This window comes from Zonotrichia leucophrys, chromosome 4, assembly GCF_028769735.1.
Source record: "Zonotrichia leucophrys gambelii isolate GWCS_2022_RI chromosome 4, RI_Zleu_2.0, whole genome shotgun sequence".
Classification (NCBI taxonomy): Eukaryota; Metazoa; Chordata; class Aves; order Passeriformes; family Passerellidae; genus Zonotrichia; species Zonotrichia leucophrys.
In genome coordinates this window covers 13204720-13227750 of record NC_088173.1, presented here as the reverse complement: position 1 = coordinate 13227750, position 23031 = coordinate 13204720, and the positions used below count along the sequence as shown (strand labels likewise).

The following is a 23031-nucleotide window of genomic DNA, read 5'->3' as shown; positions in this document are numbered from 1 at the left end:
GTACTGTACTTAGCAAGAAGACCTTTTGAAAATGCACAAACTTACTTTTCTGGTGTGGAGCGTTGCCTCATACGATGTGGTGGTATTGGTGGTGGCACGTGGGGTGGCAAAGGGGATGAGACCTTAAAGGCATCAGAGCCACTGTCAGAAGCACTTTTGGACAGTGGTCTGTATGTCTGTGTCTTTGCAGCTGGGTGTGCCTGAGCAGAGAAGGATGGACTGTAGCTACCTAATATAAAACAAAACCAGAAACAGTCATAACATAAGATTAAGTCTTAAAAAAGCACAACATGGACTGCTACAAGAACCCACAGTAACTCCATAAAATGGCAAGATTACAAAAACGTGTAAATGAGTTTTAAAAGTACATTGCTGTGTATTGTGCAGCTCATTAGAGAGCTTCTTATATATTTTTACACAAAGTTGCAAACACATAGGTAAAGTGCATTGCAGTTAAAATAAGCTAATTTGATGGAGAAGTTAATGGGTGTATACATCCATCACGTCTGTTAATGACAGCCTGTAATTAATCTCCAGGCTCATCCTGTTGCTCAGTTGTTCCATGTTCAGAAGATAGAGAAGAGGCAGGAAACACACCTTTTTTGATTGTTTTAATAACTATTTGATTTGTGATGATGAGGCAATAGCGTATCTTGAGGATGATCACAAGAGTACAAAGAGATGTCAAACCACTGACCCACAACAAGTCATCTGAACAGCACAGAAAAAGGCATTATTCAAAGCATGTTTAATGCTACAAAAACTAAAATGAAAAAAAATTGAATGGCTGTTTTGCAGAAGGCACTATAGCCTTTTTGCACAGTCTATTCATGCTTTCATTTTTGCTTGTTTTGGAAATAATTTTACCATATGGGTATAATCTTAAGACACAATGATTATATATCTTAGATGAATATGTCTTTTCTTGTGGCTAAATAACGTCAACATGAATGCTTATAACAAAAATGGAGAAGTTTGTAAAAAAAATCAATTTTATTAGGCACTCTCGCTGCATATTTTTAAAGTGTATTCAGTAAATTATTTTTGTCTTTCCATGTTAGTAATTAGCATTTTCATTTTCACACAGTAGTTCCCTTTCCATTTCTATAAAGGAAAGGCTGCGTTACTAACAATCACTAGTGAAAATAAATGCAATGAAATCAAGAAACCACAGGGTATCCCTCTACAGCAAGAGGTCCACAGCTGCAATTAATTTCTGTAGTAAGAATGAAATGAAAATTAAACTTGTTTCATGTGGGGGAAAAAGGCATGAACAACTGAGATCAAACGAGACACTAGGAAGTGTGTCTACAAGCATTGCAAAAGCGAGCGTGAAGAGTTAACTACACCATCACTTGCTGACATTAACAAAGCGTCGTTTTGAACACGGAGTAATTCCTACCAGTATTGTATGCATATGCAGTATTATACAAGTCTGTGTCGTCATCTACAAAAAGAAATACATATGTTACAGTAGGGCCATACATGCCAGTTCATCACAGAAACTGAGCTTTGTCTTTGCAAATACAAATAAAAGATTGGTAAGCAATCAAGCACTGTATTTCTTTTCCTTGTCTCATAGGTGCTTTTGAAAGACTATGTCTTCCCACTATATTTAGGCTGGTTTTACCATCTTATTGTGTTTTATCTTCTGATCGTGTCACTCATATTGCATACTTACTAAGTTAGCACCAAACTGCAAATTACTGTCTGTTCTTTTCCCCTTCCCAAACTTGATTCCTTCCTTTTGTTAGCCTTCCTCTGCTACAGACTGTTAAGCTGTTGTTCCTATCACAACAGGCAATCCTAAATATCTTCTGTGTGACTAGTGTTCAAGTTAGAGCCTGTAAGCCAACATTCTCCTGCCTACATTTCTTATTCTCCCACTAACATTCTGTGTGGCCATACTGAATGTTAGCTCTACCTCAGATGAATAGTGTCTCCTTCCTTCTGCAGGCATAATGAGCATAATTGCCATTTACAGAGTTTCCTGACATCCTTGGGGCAAATCATAAAGGACATTAAAGCTAGCAATGCCACCAAAGCTCAGTTTCAGCAAAACCAAGTAATATATTCTATGACAACAATTAAATTCAGGCACAAAATTTTTCCTTAAACCAGATTGTTTACTAGCCCACGCTGTTCTAACACTGGAGTTCTCCAAAAGAAAGGCAGATGGTAGGAGATTTACAGTAGAAAATTTCTCATCCCTCAAACTGGACATGAGGAGACAAAGACAAGAACATACTCACCAGGCTTATGAACCATATGGATTTGCTTGAACATAGTCTTGTACCAATCCTTTGGCCTGTCAACTGTCTGAAAAAAAAACAGTTTTAACAATTAACAACAAAATAAAAATACCCGTCTGTAGAGATCGGATCAGACATTTAACGTTATTCTGGAAAGAAATATTACATGTTATTCTCTATTTAATATAATAGTTTCTGTGTATTTTGAATGTATTAATGCATTTTATTGTGGAATTCCTGTAACAAATTCTGGAAGACACTGATGATTGAGTCAGTCTTGGACTCGGATCCTGGGAAGGTATAATGGTTCAGAACATCGGAATTATTGTGAGATCAACAGTTCATCACCTTAGTGCCTTGTATCTGACAATGATGAATGCTAGATTCTATACAGAAAAATAGAAACATCTCAGCAGTTATGATTACAAGCATGTAAGAAGTCCTTCTTTTGACCTCCTGGCAATTTCTGGCTTAAATTACTTTCTAAATGTAATTGTTAAATAATGCAGAAAATCTTTGTAATACTACTGAGAAAAGAACTAAGACCACACTATATTTCAGAGTTAATGTTTGGACTGCTAACAAAGAGTATTCTTTTCACCAGTTTTAAAAGCCCTTTCCAGACAACTTAATTTTAACTTATTCAATAATCACTCATTCAATTATACTTATCCTTACTTTTGCAAACTAAGTGATCCTAATCTCGAATTTCCCAAACTCTGCTCATATTGACTCCTGCTTGTGCTTCTTTTTATCTGTTACCCTTCTGAATTTTCTCTTTTACTGCAATTTTCTTTCAGGTAGGATGATAATATTCCAGGAAAGGATTAACACAAAGGCAAACGTTTTCAGTATTATCCTTCTTAGGTGCTAGAATTTTACTTGTCCCACAGTAGCCATAAAAGCAGAAGTTTTAATGCAAAGAATCATGGAATCATAGAATGGGCTGGGTTGAAAGGGACTTTAAAGATCATCAAGTTCTAACATCCCTTGCACCGACAGGGACAATGTTCACTAGGCCAGGTTGCTTGGAACTCCATCCAGTGTAGCCTTGAGTACCTAAAGGGATGGGGCATCCACAAAAACCACTATGTTCAAACCTCATGGCACACAGGGAAAATTCAAAGAACCTCTCTTGAAGTGCATTATTTTGCACCAGCAAATACCAAATTTGCAATCACTTTGCTTACTACTCTTTAACACAAAAAGCAAAAATCTATGAATTCTTCCCTACAGAACACTGGACAGATGTGCATGTGTTCACCACACACTGCCATCTTTACTAAATCCCACCTTTGCCATGATTACTTGTTATCTCTACATAACTAATATGCTTTGTTTACAATGGTGAGCTCTTACTAGGCATTTCTGCCTAGTCCTGTATTTTGAGGACTCATATTGAGTTCTCATAAATTTGCTACTATTATTAGAACAATGTTTAAAATAAGAGCAGTCAGTTGAAGAACTTGGGGATCTCCTGGGTAAGAAAAAAATAAAGCAGAGTTTTGCTTTTTACCTAGGCCTGCCTTGCAAGACAGAGGTAAAGGAGGCTCAGTTTTGTCTCAAGATAAAATAGGTCCCTTCCCCCACCTACCAATGTGCTGAGTTCTGCCAAGTGTAAGCTATTCAGAAAGAGATTTGGGTCATATTCATATTGTTTTCCTAAAGGTATTAAATATCTACACTAGTGGAACTCTGGTTAGAATAATTTAGCTGGACTTGAAACAAGTATGCTGTTTAGTGCTCCAGGATGATATATTCTCAGAAATTTACAATTCCAGGAGGTCTGAAGCAATTCACACTGATGGACATAACCTCCCTGCTTCTCCTCATTTCCCACAGCAACAGTCCCATGATACTGTGACTGCCTTTCTGATTGTATTAAATGAAGAAGAGTCTTCCAACCAGTGGCAGATGAACAAATCACAAATAATGCATGAATACTGCTGCCATGTCCCTGCTGTTTGTCAAGCATTGTCTGGTCCTCCACAAAGTCAAAGGAGGCTCCCACACAGAGATCAGGTATGGAGAAGCTTCCATGAGTAGAGAAGGTTTCCCAACATCCTTCTAGATATTTGAATGTTTCTTTCTCTCATCATCTTCCCAGCAAACCCTCCTAGGGGTTTCAGCCTCAGCCAGTAACTTGGCTTTATGTTATAAACCAGGACGGATTAAGAAATAGAATACATTAATTTTGAAATTCATTTTCTCAATTTATATTCACTAATCCCACACACCAAAATAGTTTGAGGAATTAAGAGTATTCACAATGCACAAAGCCATTCAGATGCCATCCTGCTTTGCATATATTACAGCTGATGCAATTAAATGTTGGAACACGGCATCATCCTATGTGAAAAAAACAATCAGCCAAGCAGCACGTAGAGGACATAAGAAGCAACTGCAATTGCTCCTTTGGAAAGTCCATAATCCCTGCAATATTGTAATCATCCATCAGGAAGTATGCAATTAAAGGAGGCCTCTCTGACCCTGAGATTAGCTCAGCCGGTGGGAACAGGGTGCTGATAATGCTTGCATCCCCATATGGGCTATTCACTTAAGAACTGGACTTGATGATGATCCTTGTGGATCTTCCAACTCAAGAATATTCTGAGACTTTCAGTGAACCTCTGTTTTTTTGTGTTTTTTGTTTTTTATGAGCTGAAATATTACATCACTAAGTATGGAAAAGAAACCTAGCAGGACTTGAATTGTTTTCACTCTTACTAAGTAGAGGCCTTTTCAGTCTACCAATTAATTTTGATAATTAGATATAAAGCAATCATTTTGGATGGACTAAAACAGTGCAGCCTTACTGCTTTCCATGAATCTGGCTTTTCCTTTCCCAGGTCCCCATCAGTGGTAAACTGTGCTATATTTGACTGAATGCTTTTCTGATTGAACAGCATTTTATCCTCTCTTTTTCAGAGACTTCATTTTTAGCGTCTTGGAATTTTACCATCTTTGGGGCAGGGCTTGGCACAAAGGCAGAACCTAACAACAATCTGAATTTTCAGACTTGCATTTCCCAGAGCTAGAAGGAGCTAAAGCGGCATAGAAGCCACATGTTAACATGGGATGGGGGTTCTGAGTGAATAAAAAGCTTTATAGGAGTCCTTCCCTTCTCAGAAGCCTGATACAAAATGGGTTAGCAGGAATAGGAAGAAAATCTTTCTGTTTTCCTTGGCTAAACAGCTGTCTCAAACCATGATCTAAGAGTGAAGACAGACTCGGAGGAGACGATCACATCTTGCAAAACCTCTTTACTCTTAAGAAGCACTCAAAATCTGGAACACAGATACTCCTGAGTTCTTAATAAACTTTGAGCAGCACAGCATTTTGGAACACAGTGTGTTTTACCTATCACCCCTGAATCTTCATTTACTGCTTTTTTGATAGACTGTTGCCATTTTTGCAAAGAGGGAAGAGTGAAACTTCTAAACTTTATGTGCAATGATAAATTGAATTAATTTGTAAACTTCTCTCTTCAGATGGACTGAGGGCAAACCTTCTGGGAGAAGATTCCTATTTGGATTGCTCACTGACCTTGGAGAAAGGGCAGGTGATATACTCTACCTTCTACTATTAATGGAAAATGCAGTTTTAGCACTTTTGCAAGATGCAGCATATTTGAGTCTTGCTGACAACTATACCAACTTTGTTCTTGCTCAGCTGGGATACACAGGGCTCAAATATACTTGTGCACACTTATAAAGGAAACTCAAATAAGTATCTTGAAAACAATTTTACTACCAGCTATGTGTTAAGGAAGTAGAATAAGGATGCAAAATGGCACATCAGATACACTCATACATACACACGCTAGCATAAAGTTTTAATTTCTATGTGATTGTGAGAATTGTTTCTATAATAGCAAGATTACAGGCTATAAGATTTCTTGAAATTGAAACACACCAAAAATCAAAGCAAAACCAGCAGGAAAATGTCCTAATTCAAACTGAATTATATTTTTAGGAGAAAATCTGAAAGACTCAGATCATACAACCTGAAAGTTAAATATAGTTTGGCAGATTGCCAGCTTCATTAGGCACACTTAAGGGGAATTTCTGTTATAATCTTATATAACTGATATGCACCCTATTAGAACAATCTGCTACTAAAAAAGCACAAAACCAATTACCATATCCAATATAAAGCAAAGGCACTATTTACTTAAAAAGAGAACAGAAAGCTAGAGCATTGCTGGAAAGAAATGTCTTCATTTTTAAAAGATTCTGATCATGTAACTTTTTAATGTCATAAATAAAGCAAGAAATGTCAGAGTTCCCCCCCATTCCTATAAAAATTTTCCTCATCTTACCACTTATCCTGATTTTTTCCTATTGATTTTCTCCATTAATTCCTGGTTTCCCCTCTAATTTTTCAGTCCCTTGAAGCAATTCTTGGCAATACAACATAGCCCCCCATATGTCAATATTGGCAGACAGGATACATCCAACAGCTGCTACACCCCTGCACCTCCCTAAGACTTCACCTGCAAGGGCTCTGCCGCTTTCATCCTGGCTGCCACTCTTCTGCCTTTGTCCGTGCAGCACAGCAGTTCCTCTCTGGCTGGGGAGGCCAGCAAGTGCTGCCTTTACAGAGCCAGTGCAGCTGCCTCTGCGCTCTCTGGAGCAGCCAGAAGAGGCTGCCCTGACAGCAGAGTGGAAAGAATGCTGCAGCATAGTGAAAACAAAACTCTTCAGTCTGACATCCTGGGACCACTCAAGCAGTGACCAGCGGCAGATGATCAGAACGGGGCTGCTCACAATGAAAGGGCTGCCCAGCTATTCGCTTACGTGTCACTCAAGGGCACAAGGATTATTTACTGCACTGTCACGAAAATGCTGCTCCCTTAGATTGCCAGCAGAACAAAACTGCACATTTCTACACTACCCTGATGACATGAGAACACTGCCCCAAAAAATGCAGAGGTGTAAGATTTTTGCATATACACACAGATGTACATATGATTATTTGCACACACATACATATTTACATATATATATAGTATGCATAAGCTTTATTTCAGAAATAAACCAAATGCAATTACTGTGCATCTCCAAAAGGCAAGAACTACAAGAGACACAAGAAAGACACAAAATTTTGGCTACTTCTAATTAAAACTAGAAACATGAGGTTGCCCAATTATGCTCCCATCAGCATTCTCCTTTTCGTCAACACACAATATTATATTCACAAGGCTGCTGATTACACACGCTCTATTCCAAATTATATAAGAGTAGAAGAATGTGAAAAACCCATTACCAACAATCAGTTCATTGTATGAGTTCATACACAGATTTCCCAGAATTTCCTACCGTTCTAATTGCTGTAGGGATTCCAGATTCATCTACCGGGCCAATCCCTGCATAATGTGGAGCTTTAATTACTGTGATTTTTTTTTCTTCTTCTGAGGATCTACAGATTGGTATTGTACTGGTGGTGGTGGTGGTGCCAACATTCTGAACATGCTGTGAGTATGTCTCTGTGGACTCTGTAAAGATAACATGACAGAAAATTGTGTAATGACAGAATAATCATACTTGGCAGTTAAAACATACTTTCCCATTTCAGTACACTCTACAAAGGCTGACAATCTTAATTGCATATATATACATTTTTTAAAAAGAAATATCATCTTTACTTGGGATTTGCCCTACTTAATGTTACATTAACAGAATTATAAACTTATTTAAGGACCAGACAAACTATTAAACTCAGAATTAGAGTAGAAGTACTTTTTCACAATGTCTTGCTCAATAAAAAGAGAAAAAAGCCCCATAAACATAGCAAAATCTGTTGAGAAAGGTGCAGTAGCCTTTCTCCTATAAATCAAACTTTTGCACCTTTTCTACCTGTTCCTTGGAAACCAGTGACATAATTTCAAAACTTCCACCCACCAAGCCCAGCAAACTATAGAAAATTGCTGTTCTCTAAGCACAGAAGACAGCCTTGCACAAAAACTTATGTCATACATGCTAAGAAACATGAAGTTTTGATGCATGAATATTTTTAAGAAAAAAATCCTGACATAAGTGTTCTTCCTTAACGTGTGTTGATATGTTTATGGGACTCCACGTATAATCCATAAAAATGGTTTTTGGTAACCCAGCACCTGTAGAGCAATCTGATAATCCACCTACAGTAATTCGGGTGAAGTGTTCAATCTGCTACTGTTTTATAGTGACCTGCAATATTTCTACCCTTCCCCTTCAAATCTTCCTTTATAACTAATTAAATTAATATATCACTATTACCATTTCCTTCTAAAATGCAGAACAAAACCTAAGAAACACCTCAGTGCTGGGATGTGACATGAAAATTTGTACTTCTGCAGACAATGCACTCTTTCCTGTGTACAGGAAAAAGAGCCCTACTCCTTCAGGCAGCAAGTTTCAGTAAATTAGTGGGCTGCTATTACAAAGCCTCTATTTTGCAAATTGAGGTAAAGTGAGATGGTTCCACTGCAGAATAAATGAATGCAGGGAGTAAAAATGTATGTTCTAACACTAATGGTGACAATAAAAATTGACTTTCATGTGGCATTAATATCCACTGATTATTCTGAAGAAAAATATGAGTTGTAATATGAGCCTCAGTGACTCCTCAGTAAAAGGAGCTCCAGTGACTTAAAGCTCTAATTTTAATTTGTATATTTCTGCTCACCCCATTGCAGTGCTGGATTTGGCATGGCTGTTTCAGCTGTTTACTCAAGTCTGAAATCCTGTAAATAATTCAGTGCTACACATATATGGCGAGGGGCAACTCTGTGTGGCAAACGTCTGAATATTTGGAACTTTTTCCCAAAATGCATGATGTTAAATTTAGAAAACATTTTGGATTTGATCCTTCGTTCTTCATAGGCCTCAAACTGAGGCCACCAGGGGTTTTTTTACATGAGCAAGGAGAATTAAATCAGGCTCTTACTGTGGAACACTGAACTCTAGCATCATGCAAGAGTGAAAGTCTTGGGAAAATACGTATTTCAAGTATATCCAAACCAGTACTGATAGATCTTTAAATGAGTAAACTGGAAGCACTCAAAAACTCTAGAATTCTGGGATTTGGAGTAACCCATGTATACAGTTTTTGTACTTATCACTATGATGACAGCAGCATTTGTCTAAGATGTCTCAGAGCAAGAACTGTCACCTAATTTCTCTGCAAGCACAAAAAAAAAATGTAAACTGTGGGACCACATTCAAGTTATTTGGCATGTATAATCTTTTCTAAATATGCACAACACTGGCAGAAAAAGCAAGTAAATTATTCTCTTGGCAAAATGGGATAAGACTGGCAAAGAGCCCAAGGCTGATAGTACTTGGTTTGTGTTTAATTTTTAAATTAAAGATGCTCTAAAAAAATACATGAACAAGTTTGAGATTGATGTGGCTTTAGGTTTTTAACAGCTCAGAGCCTCTCCCTTTGTTGACAGTATTTCTGCTGAAGAATTAAGGAAGTTGTAGGGAGGAGCAAAGTACAAAGTGGGCCCTCACTTTCTTATGGCAAAATGTGAAAGGGCTGGACAGGTTGAGTGATTTTGATAGATGCCGTTTCCTTGGTAAAGCCAGTAGAAAATTGGCAAGAGGTTAGCTCACACACCTAGGTTATAAAACTTACCAGTAACTCCAGTTGAGGATCACTGCTGTACCTAACAATAAATGCTATTATGTTTTTGCATTTACTTCCCAAGGTAGATGAATAGACAATACCTTCATTAGGGACCTGAAGCACTCTGCAATTGTTTGCAGCCTTTACCACATGAATCAGAATACATTGTGCAATGTATAAAGCAAACATTCTGTGTGAGGCTTACCCATCATCCTGCCATGCTGCATGATAACAATGTTGGAATTGAGTGAAGCTGGTGGAGGGTAAGCTGAAGAAGGGGAAAAAGGCCTTTGAAAGTGACTCACTGGGCTGGCAGCAGTGCCAGAATTCCCATTCACTGTGATCTGAGCCTGAGAGAGACAAAACAATATCCCATTAAAATACACACAAAGCTCCCCAACTGCAATCCCAAAGAAAGAGTGATGCAAGACTGTCATCCACGCAACAATTCCCAGTTGTCAGGTACACAGCCATAATGGCATCTGCATTCACTGAAACACAAAGCTTATCACAAAGGGAGCAGAGTGTGGCCCTTATATACCTTGTACCTCCCCTCTTCCTCCTTGTGTGTGCTGGCTGTGACGGATGCTGTCTTGGGAAGGTGGCAGAGATCATGGTCAAGGCAATGAAGATGGCACAAATGAGGTTTGCAGATGTCTGACAGCAATATAAAATGAAGATGGCAGTAAAAGCTCCCAACACTGTGTGACAGAGGCTGTCTGCCACAGATCCCTCACACCAAGAGACACATTCCCTTAGTGCACATACTCAAGCACTATGGATATTAATGGGAACTTCTGTGCAGACTGAAGGGAAAAGTCTCACTAAGACTAGCTGAGAAGAGTGAAAAAAATTTCTTTAAAAAATGGAAGCCAGCTGGAGTGACTGTGGCATAATGATATGTAATCTATCAGAATAAAAATAAATAGCACCAATTAAAAAACCAACAACCCACAATCACAAAATGACAGAGCAAAATCAAAATCAAAAGTGGGAGAGCTAAGTAAACTGGAAAAAGCAGAAAGCACCTAAAGCCATTTAGGCTTTAGTTACTAGAGGCACTTCACAAGAGGAAACTACCTGCCCCCAGGTTTAGAATCAGTGCACTGGGGCTGCATCACTTTTACAGGGAGTATTGAAAGAATCAAAACTGAGATGCTGAGAAAGCATTGAATGAAGTAAGAAGGTAGCGAATATTTCAGCAGAAAAGCAAGCAACACTCTCTGCAACATCTCCTTTAATGCAGAACTGTTCTTTAAATCTGAATTAGAAGAACTACAAAATTGGCTCAATTTTATATAACAAATGAACTAAAACAGCTGCAGATGTAAACAAGAGACTACCTGAAGCAGCAAAGTATAAATAAAAAACATATTAAAATGCATATTATTTTTACAAATAAAAACTAAATTATTCATGACCTTCTGTATGCATTTGTATTTCGGAGATTACTGAATTGATTTGAAATTTTTAACATCTTGGCCTCCCATAGCTAAGGGAGAAAAACCATTTCTGGGTCCTATGCAGACATTATGTGAACTCCTATATGCATTCAGGGGTTTGTCATTTTAAGGATGTCTGTTTTCAGAAATGAGCTGAAAAGGTTCTGTCATGGTGATGTCTCCATTGAAAGTTTTGTGTGTAAATGTTTCCTCTCTTAATAAACTACAGAATCAAAAGTAAGATGGCTTTTCCTCCATGACCCTCTCCTGCAAAAAAACCCCAGCTTTGGAGATGTAAGAACAAAAAAGTGACATAACTCAAAGACAGCATTTCAATGAAGGCATGTTTTCAGATAAGTTTTCAAACTGAGGCCAGCTATCTCTCCTCTGCTTCAGGTGTTCACCCATTCTCTTCTCCTACATATCTTTGGGAAAGCTTGTTTCTAGGGAAGGCAGGGTGCAACTACGTGCAGAGCCTTACACCTTCTTACTTATTTACTATGGCTTTTGCTTCTCTGAGCAGAACTGGCATGAGTTCTTCACAGACTCCTATGAATTTTTGTAATAAAAGACTGACATATTCCAGAGAAGGACTTTACCAAATAGCTCAGTTAGACAGCAAGGCATTTACACTAAGTAGTACAAAATATCATGAAAATAGGACCCGCACAAGTAGTTGAAGGACATCAGTCATAAATGTGTCCGTGGCATGTTCATGACATTTCTGGGTTTGCTTCTGAAGGTCTTAGGTAAGATCTCAGCTCAGTTATAATTTTTTAGTTTCTAATGTTTTTCTCCTTAAGGAAAATGTCTGTGAAGGTGGCTATTTCATTTGTTCATCTGCTGCATCTTGCATGGCTTACAAGGTTAGCTATAGAAGACAGTTCAACAAAATTTCAAAGGCCTTTTCTTCCCTTGGAATAATTTGGTAGTTACTGACATTTCAATCTGAGAATGGGACACTTTAGGTCCAGGTGACCGAGTTTATTACCAGATTTTACAAGGAAGTAAAATCCTTTTAGATGTTTTTTCATTTCATGGATGCATTTTTAGTCATCTGGCCTTTCTCTACAGACAGTGGGAGATGATGACTTTTCTATACGGCAGAGTTGGGTTTTGCCAGCAGTTTAATTTCTGTGGGGTTCTTAGGACTACTTGGGGATTTTCGCTCTTTGGGTGAATGTCTTTTCATTTGGCTTTGTCCATTAACAGTGAACAAACATTATGCTCATCCCTGCCATGTCTAAAAGAGAAAGTGATGGTCAGATCTGACCATTACATAGCCTTCTACTGGGAGAATAACCCAAAAAGAGACAGAAGGACCAACTGCTCACTTTAGCTTGCAAAAAATGATGCTCAAAGAAAACAAATACAATTAGCTGACAATTTTAGAAGTAGGCTACAAGAAAATATAAACATTCCATGCTTCCCATAGCTAGTAAATGGTCATGTGGTGACTCTGTCTGACCAGTCTATACTTATTATGGTATATTTGGCTACAATGACTGTGTTTTATGCAAATTCATAGTAATGATTCTTAAAAACAAACAATGTTTTCAGAGCTGTGTTACAGAAGTTAAGAATTAAAGTTTTTACATGACTGCTATTAGTATTTTTTAGCAGCATCCAGAGCAATGACAACCAAACATTGGCTTTCCAGGTGACTATGTGCAAGGTTGGACTCAAAATACTTTTTAAAAATTATACACAAAGCTTAAAAATATATATATACTGTTTGTTCTTTTCAGGCTTGAAAATTACTGTATGCTGAAGTATTTATACAAAGTTTGAACAGTGCTGTGACCCAGTAAAACTTTGGATTCAGAACATCTCTCTGTTTTGCAATTCAGCAATGAATTGCTCAATTTAAATGAAGGCTTTGTTCTGACTCATTTTAATCATGTGGATAATCTCAAAAGAAATCAAAAGTGATCTGGGTTTGACCCAGATTCCATACCTTCTTTCTCCCCATATATGAGTATACTAAGGTACAGAAAACTGAATGTATGTGTAAAGTGTCTAACTGCATAGTGGTTTTTCCCTTGACTTAACCAAGAGAAAAGTAACAGTACACTTGAATAGTTCAAGATTATTTATGTAGTTCAGTCCTATAAGAAACTGTGCTTAGGAAAGGAAAAGGTTAATTAGAGGATAGAAAACCAGTTTTGTGCAGTCATCACGGCTGGGGAAAAAACTGCATTAAATACTGTGAACATTTAGTATGAATTTACAAATAACATTATTGAAGTCTGCATCTCAGTGTAAGTCAAAATGGTGGTAGTCCAGACTCCAAAAACCTGTAAACTGTTAACAATATTTTAAACAAATTTCTTCAAACTCCATGGAATGTTTGCTTTTAATACTTTGGAACAAATATTTCTTGAATTTATTTTTTTTTAAGCAAAGCGTTTGATACACCTTAGCTGACCACACAACTGTGCAGCAATCATTTCGTACTCCCAAATCTGCTATGCCAATGATTTTTTTTTTTAACAACTGTTACAAAACACTGTCAGACTGTGACCATGGAAAATTACTACCGAAATACTTGTCTGTGTAATGGGATAACAGACAAGGTCGAACTCTGTTCCCCTCTGACAACCTGTTTGAACAAAATGGAGGAGGAAAAAAGGAAGCATAATTACATGAGAGGTGGCAGCAGTGTTGGTTAAGGTGGTGCCATCTGACACAGCAGACATCTGGCTCAGGGTTGGGGAAGGTGTTTCAGAGCAGTCAGTGGTATCATAGCTACAAGTCTGCAGCTCATCTAGGATGGCAGTGGAGCACTCGCTCAGCGTGCGCGAGGAGCACTCGCTCATGGCAGAGTCTGTGCTCACAGAGGCTGCTTCGCTCCTGTTCCTGGGGGCAGCACTGGCAGCAGCCAGGAACGGGCATTTGTAGGGACACTGGGACAGGGCTGGGCTCTGACCAAAGAGGGAAGGCAAAAAATCATCAAGCGTTGGCAAGGAATATGGTACTGGGTGGGTGCCACTGTCTGGTGAGAAAGAGGCTCTGTTAACTGGTACCACAGGAGAAGGAAGAGGCAGTGGAGAAGCTTCTGTTGCTGTTTGTCTGTGTGTCTGTGAAGCATTTACCTCCATCACAGGGGCAGTTACTTTCTGGTTTCCAAGCTGAGATTTGAGGGAAAAAAAATAAGAAAAGAAACAGATTACTTAATGAATAAAGAACTTTTCCCTTTGCCTCTTGCTGGGTGTAGGGGGATTACAGAAGTGTAAGGTTTTCAGCCACCCAAGGAAGTTCACATTTACAAAGATTAGGAAATAAATCAACCATGCTCTATATTAGAGTAGGACAACATGAAAGAAATGAATGCATAAAATACTAGTGGAAGCAATGCCAGAAACCATAGTGTGCTGAGGATGAATATTCATAATGTACTGCAATATTAATGATCTCCATTGTGCATTGAGGGGGTCACACTATTTTATTCTTCACATATATATGAGGCTAGAGAATGTCATGTCTATGTAATTTTCAAAGTATCAGCAAGTCTGATCTCGGTAAATGATACACTTATTTTGTCAAGGATAGGTATGATTTTGAAATTAACTGTAATATAAAGATGAGCAGGACTGCCAGATATACAGGCACACGCTTAATGACTATTCATATGATCTGCAAGTAATAGGTAGTAGAATTTTTTGCCTCTTGTGACTGAATACATCTTCTCCACTGTCGCTCTAATAAAAATATTTGGATGATCTTAGAATTTCCAAGCACCCTGGAAGCACCCTGTCACAACCTACTCTATAAGGTGTATGCATAGAAGTCTTTTCAACATTAGAGGACATAAGGATTATTAGGGTAACTGGTATAAATCAGAGGAACAAAGACTGGGAACACAAGAACAGGACATACTGAAACAAAACATGCCAGTTTGGATTCAGCACAGTTCCTTAAAAGCAGAAGGGAACAGTCTCATGAGAGTGCTTCTGAAAACTGCCACACAATGTATGAGCTTTATGTTCTGTCATTTCAAATCAGTCACAGGGCACTCAGTTTAAACTAGCCCTGCAACTGGCTTTTTGCATCTGCAACTTCTTTTTGAACTAAAGCATGTTGGCATCTAGTATTTGTTAAACAGCTACACAAATCCTTCTATACTGCCTATTAAACCACAAGCTTTCCATTAATTCCTAAGTATTCAAAATGCTGCCTACTTCAGCACTAAGGGTTTCACTGTTGTTAGGGCTGAGGACATCTGGAATAGCTACTGGGAAAGAGTGTTTGGGATTTTAAATTTATGTAAAACAGAGGACAGTAAGACACTATATGTAGTAAATACCACTATAAAAAGAAACATTCAGTCATCCATATCACCTTGTTATCAGTAATATGGATATTTCCTATGCTTAGACTAGGCAGACATCTTTAATCATTCAAAAATGTTTCAAGCCATCAGATTAAAATGCCATTTTGGCATTTTAATCCAAAATCTGAAAATATCTTCTAAAGCCCTTATGGAAGACTTGGAACACAACCCAGATTATGCTACTTACAAGAGGTCACTGGGGTTCCAGTTGCATAATTCTTGTTGAGATCAACTAGAATTTACACAAATAACCTTACTGAGGTCAATGGGACCATCCCTATGAATAAGAGTTACAGAAAAGCATCTTAAGTATGTGAACAGATATCTATTACTTGTTCCAATTGATTAAAAATAAATCTTTGGCATCATTGGATCTTCTAGGGTACACAACAATAGGCAAAAGCTGCTGTTAAAATCTGCAGTCAAAACAGTGAAGAAACTTAGTCAAACACTTTAAAATCCAAATCTTATTCACATCAATGTTTCAAATCTACAACTGAACACCCCCCAACTTAATCTTTTCACAGAGGAGATCTGGACAGATTACCTCTTAATTAAAATAATCAATAACTGAGTGTATGACTGTAAAAGGACACAGTATTTTCATAGAGAACTAATTTGCCAATGGAAACTTCAAAAGAACAATGGAATACTATTAAAAATAATGTCATGAAAAATTAGGATGATTATACAGCATAATATATTTAAGATGTTAGCATTTACATACACATATAAGAAACTGTAATTTCACCACACAGGTACATAAAGGGGAGACAGAATCATCATTCATGATGATTTTCATCATCTATGTCATCAGATCATCATATCAAGATCTCCAGCAAAAGACAAGAACCAGGAGATCATGCTGTAATTATGAGGCAGGGCCAAAAAGAAGCTTTGACTTTCTTGAGACCTCTCAGCACCCCCAGAAGAAAAGTTACATATGACTCAGCCAAAATGTGTAAATTAATCTCTATTTGTTAAAATAACAGGAAATCTTGGGGAGTTATGAAATCTAGTAAACCTTCTGGCTCTGAACTGAGGAGATTTCTTGCATTCTTGAGAAAAGAAGGGATTGACAACACAAGGACAAATATTCAGGGTGCATCCAGAGAGCTAATGAAACTGAGATTTAAAAGAATTTAATTCATTGTGATTGACAAATAATAGCTGATTTCATCAAGCCAAGTTATTAAAAAGAATATAAAGTTGTTCTTACAATGCAGACAGAAGGAATGCAGCAATTCTAGGGGCTGATTCCCAACATGAAGCTTCTTGGCTTTATAGAGTAGAACTTCTATTCTGCCTGGCTCTAGAATACTTTCATATATATAATCATCTCTCTGGGAAAGAGTGGCTGAAATTGTGATTTAAAACAGCCTTGTTTTTGAAAACTGATTTACATCACTTATAAAAACATGGAATGTTGGTAATCTCAAACACATACAACTGGCTACTACTGATCCACATTTTTCACTGTGCATGCCATCTCAGCTATGAATCATATTTTCTTATATTTTTCACTGTGAAAAATATGAGAAAGACAAGGCTGAAGGCATTTCAGAAAACTTTTAATACTGGTTCCATTCAGCATGCTTCAGATTAGGTTGTTATTGATATAGCAGCAGAAATGCTAGCAGAAGTCAGGCAGATTAAATGCCCAACAAATACTTAATTGATTAAAATGATGAAAAACAGACTGTGGCTGTCTTGGGTTGTAGAGCAACACTTGACAGACAGATAAATATCATCAGTCTTGATGTGAATTGAAGGTCTGAAGAGCAGCCTTTGCTGCAGCCATCTGCTGGTCCTTTGAAATGCTTCTTTTCCATCAAATAGGGAAATGTCAGGCCTGAAGAATACAGCTGGTATCCAATTCATATAAAATAAACAGGTGACCCCAGTATGGGTCTCAAAATCAGTCATCTCTTGTTTTATTGCAAGGTATGTGGGGAGTGGTGTGAGATTAATGACACCAGAGTCCTGGCCTTGCTTCAACAGTCAAGACACAGATAAGGAGACTCAGAGATAAGTGAATAAATTCATTGTGTTAATACATAGCAGAGTTTAGTAATCAACAATCAAATTACACCCATACATTTGCGTAAATGGGTAAAAATACCTCTATTTTTAATTATCAAAAGCTGATTTCAAACTAATGCTGCAAATTATATTCCAATACTCATTTTTCTGCCTAGCCCTCTTATTCTAAACTCAGTATAAGGAGATGTAGTTCAGCCCTTGTTTAAAGCAATACTAGTGATGCAGAACCTAAAATGAAAAATACATGCTCAATTTTCTTTGCTTCACATCTGTCCCCAGAATGCTGAAACCAGTTTTCTCTTTCTTCCATATCACTCTACATATTGCCAATACCTAAAACTCAGAAATTTACTAGATGAATTGATTTAGATTTTTCTAAAAATTCTGTGTTTATTTTCCTTGATGCACATTTCTATAGCTATAAGGCTGTCAAAAGAAACACTTTCATAAACATCTGCTACAGATGTTTTACTCCTCCAGGACATCAGGAATAAACCAAGTGTTGAACTCATCTGGGGAATTCAAATAACAAAAAAAATGCTTTGCAACCTTAGTTTCAGAGAGTGATATCTAGAACACCATGACACTTAGGAACCCAAGAACAAAGCAATAAAAAAAAAAAAAAAAAAATCAGGTGATTATTTCTGAAGATGCAGTTCAGAATTCTTCATCAGTTTATAACTTCTTCTTATAAGAAACTTAGACAATAAAATTTACCTCTACTGGTTTCATACTAGCAAATACAAATTTCTCTGTTGAGATAGATACAGTTATTGCTCCTGTATCTGCAGTATGGTACAAAGAAGCAGCATCTCTTGAGACTGTAATAATGTACCAATATTGAGTAACCTGAATGCTTCTATTTTCATATATACTTTTAAGGGGTTTAACCTTTCTCTGAGTAGGAGTCTTTACAAAATGTCACTCAGTGAGTCATAGCACACTTCTGCTTGCTCCTAAAGCTTCAACAGATAAGCAAATATCAGTGAAATTCAGTGCAAATAGGAGCACAAACAGCAAGATACATTAACCTGGACCACACAAGCTCCCTCTGGGCTCTATATTTCCATACTTTGTGAAAAAATACATTTGTACACGTTGGCTAAACACAGATAACCCACATGCACCGTATTTCTTCTTTACTACCTCTTAAGAAGAGATAATTACCTGATCTTATACCTCATTCTCCTTCACATACATAAACCCATATGCAGAGGGAGAGTTGCACCTTTCTAAGTGTATTTGTTTTTTGAGAGTTTCTCTGGCAGCTTTAAACACTGCTGGCAGGCCTAATCTACAGCCTGAGAGCATCCTCTGAGGACACAGCTTGACATACAACCTATAAGCTGCAGGTAAAGAAGTATTTTAACTCCTACACAAAGTCCTGTAGAGCCTGCAGATCTAAAATAATTTAAAAAATGAAAATAATATCCTGCATGAAAGTTAATTTTCTATATTAGAGAAATTGTGACCTTAGCAAATACTATGATATATAGCACTAAAGGGATCTTAATATTTGGTATTAGCTAGAACAGTTTCAAGGTTTTAAACTGAGATCTGAGTCAGAAAATAAATATTTTTTTAAACATATTGCTGCAGCCTTTATTTCTAATCTTAGTTCATGGCATCTTCATTTTGGGAACTCACCTGATGCAGATTTTTACACCATCTCACATGCTGATTGTATTCTAGTTTTAGGTATGTATTTTAACAAGGAGCTACAAAAACCCACTGGCTCCACCACTCAATTGTGATGCCAAATACACTCCCCTTCATTAGAGTTTATTTCAAAACTGAACACCACAGAAAATGTCAGCTGCATTTTGCAGATAAGAGATCCATAAAGGGATACAGCTTCAAAAGATGGCTTAATGATCTCTGTGATCAAGTGAAATTTTTCTCCTTTTATTCAGAGCAACCCAGTCACCAAATTTCTGATAGTGCTTCCCCCATCCTGAAATCAAGGAGAAAGCAGAAAACTAACTGCAGAATTGCCAAATAAGCCACAGATACTTTTCTGATTTTTTCAGAAACTAAAACAAGATTTTTCAGGAACTAAACAAGATTCTAAATTAATGTGATTCTAAATTAATGCAAAATGTGTTTTGATTTCTAAAATTCTAAAATAGCAGCTAGAAGATGAATTCTTTTTAGTTTTTTTGATTCAACTTTGAGTATTATTCTTAATCATAAAAAGGTATTTCCCCTAATCCTTATTAGCTATCATACTTTCTGTTTGAGAGATTGATCTGCCCATATGTAATGCCTCATATTCTAAGAGGCTGAGCAACTATTTTTATGTGAAAATACAACCGATGCAAAAGTTGAATTGGCCACACCTACACCTATTCTGCTGTTTGACAGTATCCTTTGATGCCCATATTTAAAAGACTTGCAATATCTTCGTATCTACCCCATCTACCAGAAAAAGCTGCGGCTCAGCTTTCCTTACTGTTTCTGACATGGATTCTTTACTGTGGCTCTTGCTTGAACTGACTTGTCTTACCTGACAAAAATCATTGAGTAGCAGACTGGTTCTTCTAAAGGGTAAAGCAACTTGTTTTTCTCAAAATGTTCTAAATTTTATGCAGTCTAAAAGAAGAATTTAAGATGACAGATTTGTGTCTAGTCTTGAGGAGGAAAAATGTGGTTAATGCTTCTGTGCTCCTATTTTTCAATGGAGAGAATTCAAAAGGAGCATTGCAGATTGTTGCCATATAATTTACCAGAGTTCTGTTCTGATCAAAAATTTTACTTGGCATTTGAAGGGGGACACAGACATATCACAACCTTAAAACTACCCTGTTTTTAATGCAGATACTTATGTCTTCCAGAGTAGAAACCTGGTTAAAGGTGATGCTCTGAAAGAACCTCAGTCTGGAAAAGCAGAGATGTTACTACTATTGACAACAGGGCTGTAAATGGACTTTTTAATTTACAAGATAGTGCTGTATTTACTTCAGAGTAGCCTCAATGATTCCAGCAGAACTAGATGAACACAAATATGCCATGATGGGATTTTCCCTCAGAGAAAGCTTTGAGGCAGACATGCCTAGACCTACAGCAATCTGGACATCCACTTCAAACACAGATAAGCTGTTATATTGGTAGATATACTGGAATAATTATCTTTTTAAATAGAAAAATCCTAATGTGGCTAGGTAACGCAGAGCAGAAATTACAAAGCCAAGTATGTATTCACTGCTGCTTTCTTGTGCCCAGGCTTATTTTATTTGACTTAGGGAGTTTCTGAATGGTGGCAAACCCTGCTCAGACTCCTCTGGTCCTATGCTGATACTCCAATTTCTCCTAGCTGAGATCAGCATAGTTAAAGAATTTTCATTTCAGTAGGTATAAGGTATAGAGGAAACAGATGGACCTAGAAGTTCAGTGCCCTGTGATATTTCATGTGGAGGTTGTTGACAAAGAATTTACAGACCCATTTTCTTTAAAAAGCTCTGTTGCACAGGACACATAGGAGATGCCAGTGCCCAGCCTTGCAGAAAGCACTGACTGACAAAATGTACTTTTTGTGGCCCTAGAAAACTGACAGAGCTGCATTTAACTCCCCCCAATCCAACCCTACTGTCCATACTTGATCCTTCCAGCATCTATGGCAGCATAACTCTCTAATGCAATTCTTTCTAGGAAGAGCCACTTGAGCTAATTAGTACACTAATTTCCTATGTTGCGTTTGCACTCTGTAAAGTGCTCACAGAGGAACAAAGAAGTCTGCTTTCCATCTCAGCTAAGTAATTTTTTTTCCCCAATAACCTTCCAAAACCTTCAGTTTTTGTTCATTTCTGTTTTGGTCCATGTGACAGGTAGTTTTACCCAGAAAACACAAGATCTAACTTTGGTAATATAAGTATAACTAAACAGATGGTTATTAAGTGATTCATGAAGATCTAAAATAAAAGATGGAAAAATTAAATATACCACATGGCATTCTGCAGCCTGTGAAGAAGGAAGAACTGTAGACTTTTGTCCCAAATCCTTTGAAGACATCTTTGAAGTGTCTGGAGAAATACTAGGTGGATGATCTTGGATTTCAGGCTCTGCTTTATTGTCAGGGGTGGGAACTATCTGAACGGAAAGAGATGCTGTGTGTATCTCAGGCATGGGGTTACAGGCAGGTGAGACAGGCCTCTGTGACAACACTGGCTCTTCACCAGGCTTGGGCTGTTGCTGGGAATGACAAGGAATGCCACTCGCTGGCTCACGGGTCCGGGTTAATTTCAGGGTGGATATTTTACGTTTTTGAGACTGCTGCCTCTGGCCTTGATGGAGAGTGGTGCTAATGCCAGCTCCTGTGCCTGTGTCTGCACTGGAGACTGAGGGCAGGGGTTTAATGATTTTCTGTGCATAGGACACACTTGTGTTAGATACTTGAGAAGACATTGTCTCCTGCACAAACGTCTCACTAGTGAAATAGGCAGTATCTGAGAGGAGGTGTTTAGCTGGGCCAGCAGTTCCTGCCTGGAGATTAATCTCGTTCTCAGGATTAGTTACTCTTGCTTTCCGAAAGCTTTCTTTTCTAGGAGGTGGCAGAGGTGCCTTATTTGCCAAAAGCATCCACACACAGCAAAATAACATTGAAGAAGAAACAGAAAGAAAGTAAATGTTAGTAGGAGATACAGTTCAGTTTTACTTTTATATTTAAACAAAGGAACTAGCAAATTAAAAGGCTCCATCTCAACATTGCTAAAGTCAATGAGCAACTAAATTGGTCAGGTTCCCACCACCATTTCCTGTGCAACTTCTGTTTAAAAAGCCACATGTTCCATTTGCTCAGACCAAAGTGGGATGAGAAAGGATCAGAAGGAAGCCCACAGTCATTCATTTTCTTTTAAAAAACCAATTATTACACTGAAAAAGAATTATTGCTGTGAAAGCATTCAGGTATGTAAGTACTCCATGATCTTAGATAGAAAGCAATTATTCACAGGTAACACACATATATAAAACACAGAGCCTCTTAGTCTTTTGAATCAAAATAGTATCAGAGAGAGTATTAAAATTGGTATGTTGAATTTTTTTTTGACAGATTAAGATGTTTCTAAGTGTGGAGGTGGTATTTTGTTTATGTTGTGTGTTTTTTTGCTTGTTTTTTTTTTTTTTGTTTCTGTTTTTAGTATGCTCTAATGACATTGTTCTGCAAAACAGGCAGAAGCATTTTCTACCATATAATTAATACATCTTAATCCTCAGGTATTTTGATGACCGGTGCATTTTTCCAAGTGTAAACTGTTAATAAATATTCTTTGAAGTCTGGGAACACTCCTAGAAAGCTTTTACTTGTGTATGACCTAGTTTTATTTAGCTGTCTTGCTCAGTGAAAGCAATT

At 37.6% G+C, this 23031-nt stretch overlaps 1 protein-coding gene across 23 annotated transcripts in view; it reads right to left on the bottom strand.

Annotated features, from left to right (window-relative positions):
* Positions 1–23031, bottom strand: part of SORBS2 (sorbin and SH3 domain containing 2) — a 144517-nt gene that overhangs the window by 46130 nt on the left and 75356 nt on the right. For 12 of the 23 annotated variants that reach the window (XM_064710502.1, XM_064710500.1, XM_064710507.1 and 9 more), the window contains 7 exons: positions 21624–22241; positions 13954–14439; positions 10072–10216; positions 7574–7749; positions 2253–2319; positions 1403–1447; positions 46–229 (listed from right to left, as the gene is read on the bottom strand). In XM_064710502.1, the coding sequence (XP_064566572.1) occupies positions 46–229; positions 1403–1447; positions 2253–2319; positions 7574–7749; positions 10072–10216; positions 13954–14439; positions 21624–22241 (1721 nt within the window). The remainder of the gene's footprint in view (positions 1–45; positions 230–1402; positions 1448–2252; positions 2320–7573; positions 7750–10071; positions 10217–13953; positions 14440–21623; positions 22242–23031) is intronic. The other 11 variants (XM_064710512.1, XM_064710513.1, XM_064710515.1 and 8 more) reach the window with 3 other exon arrangements.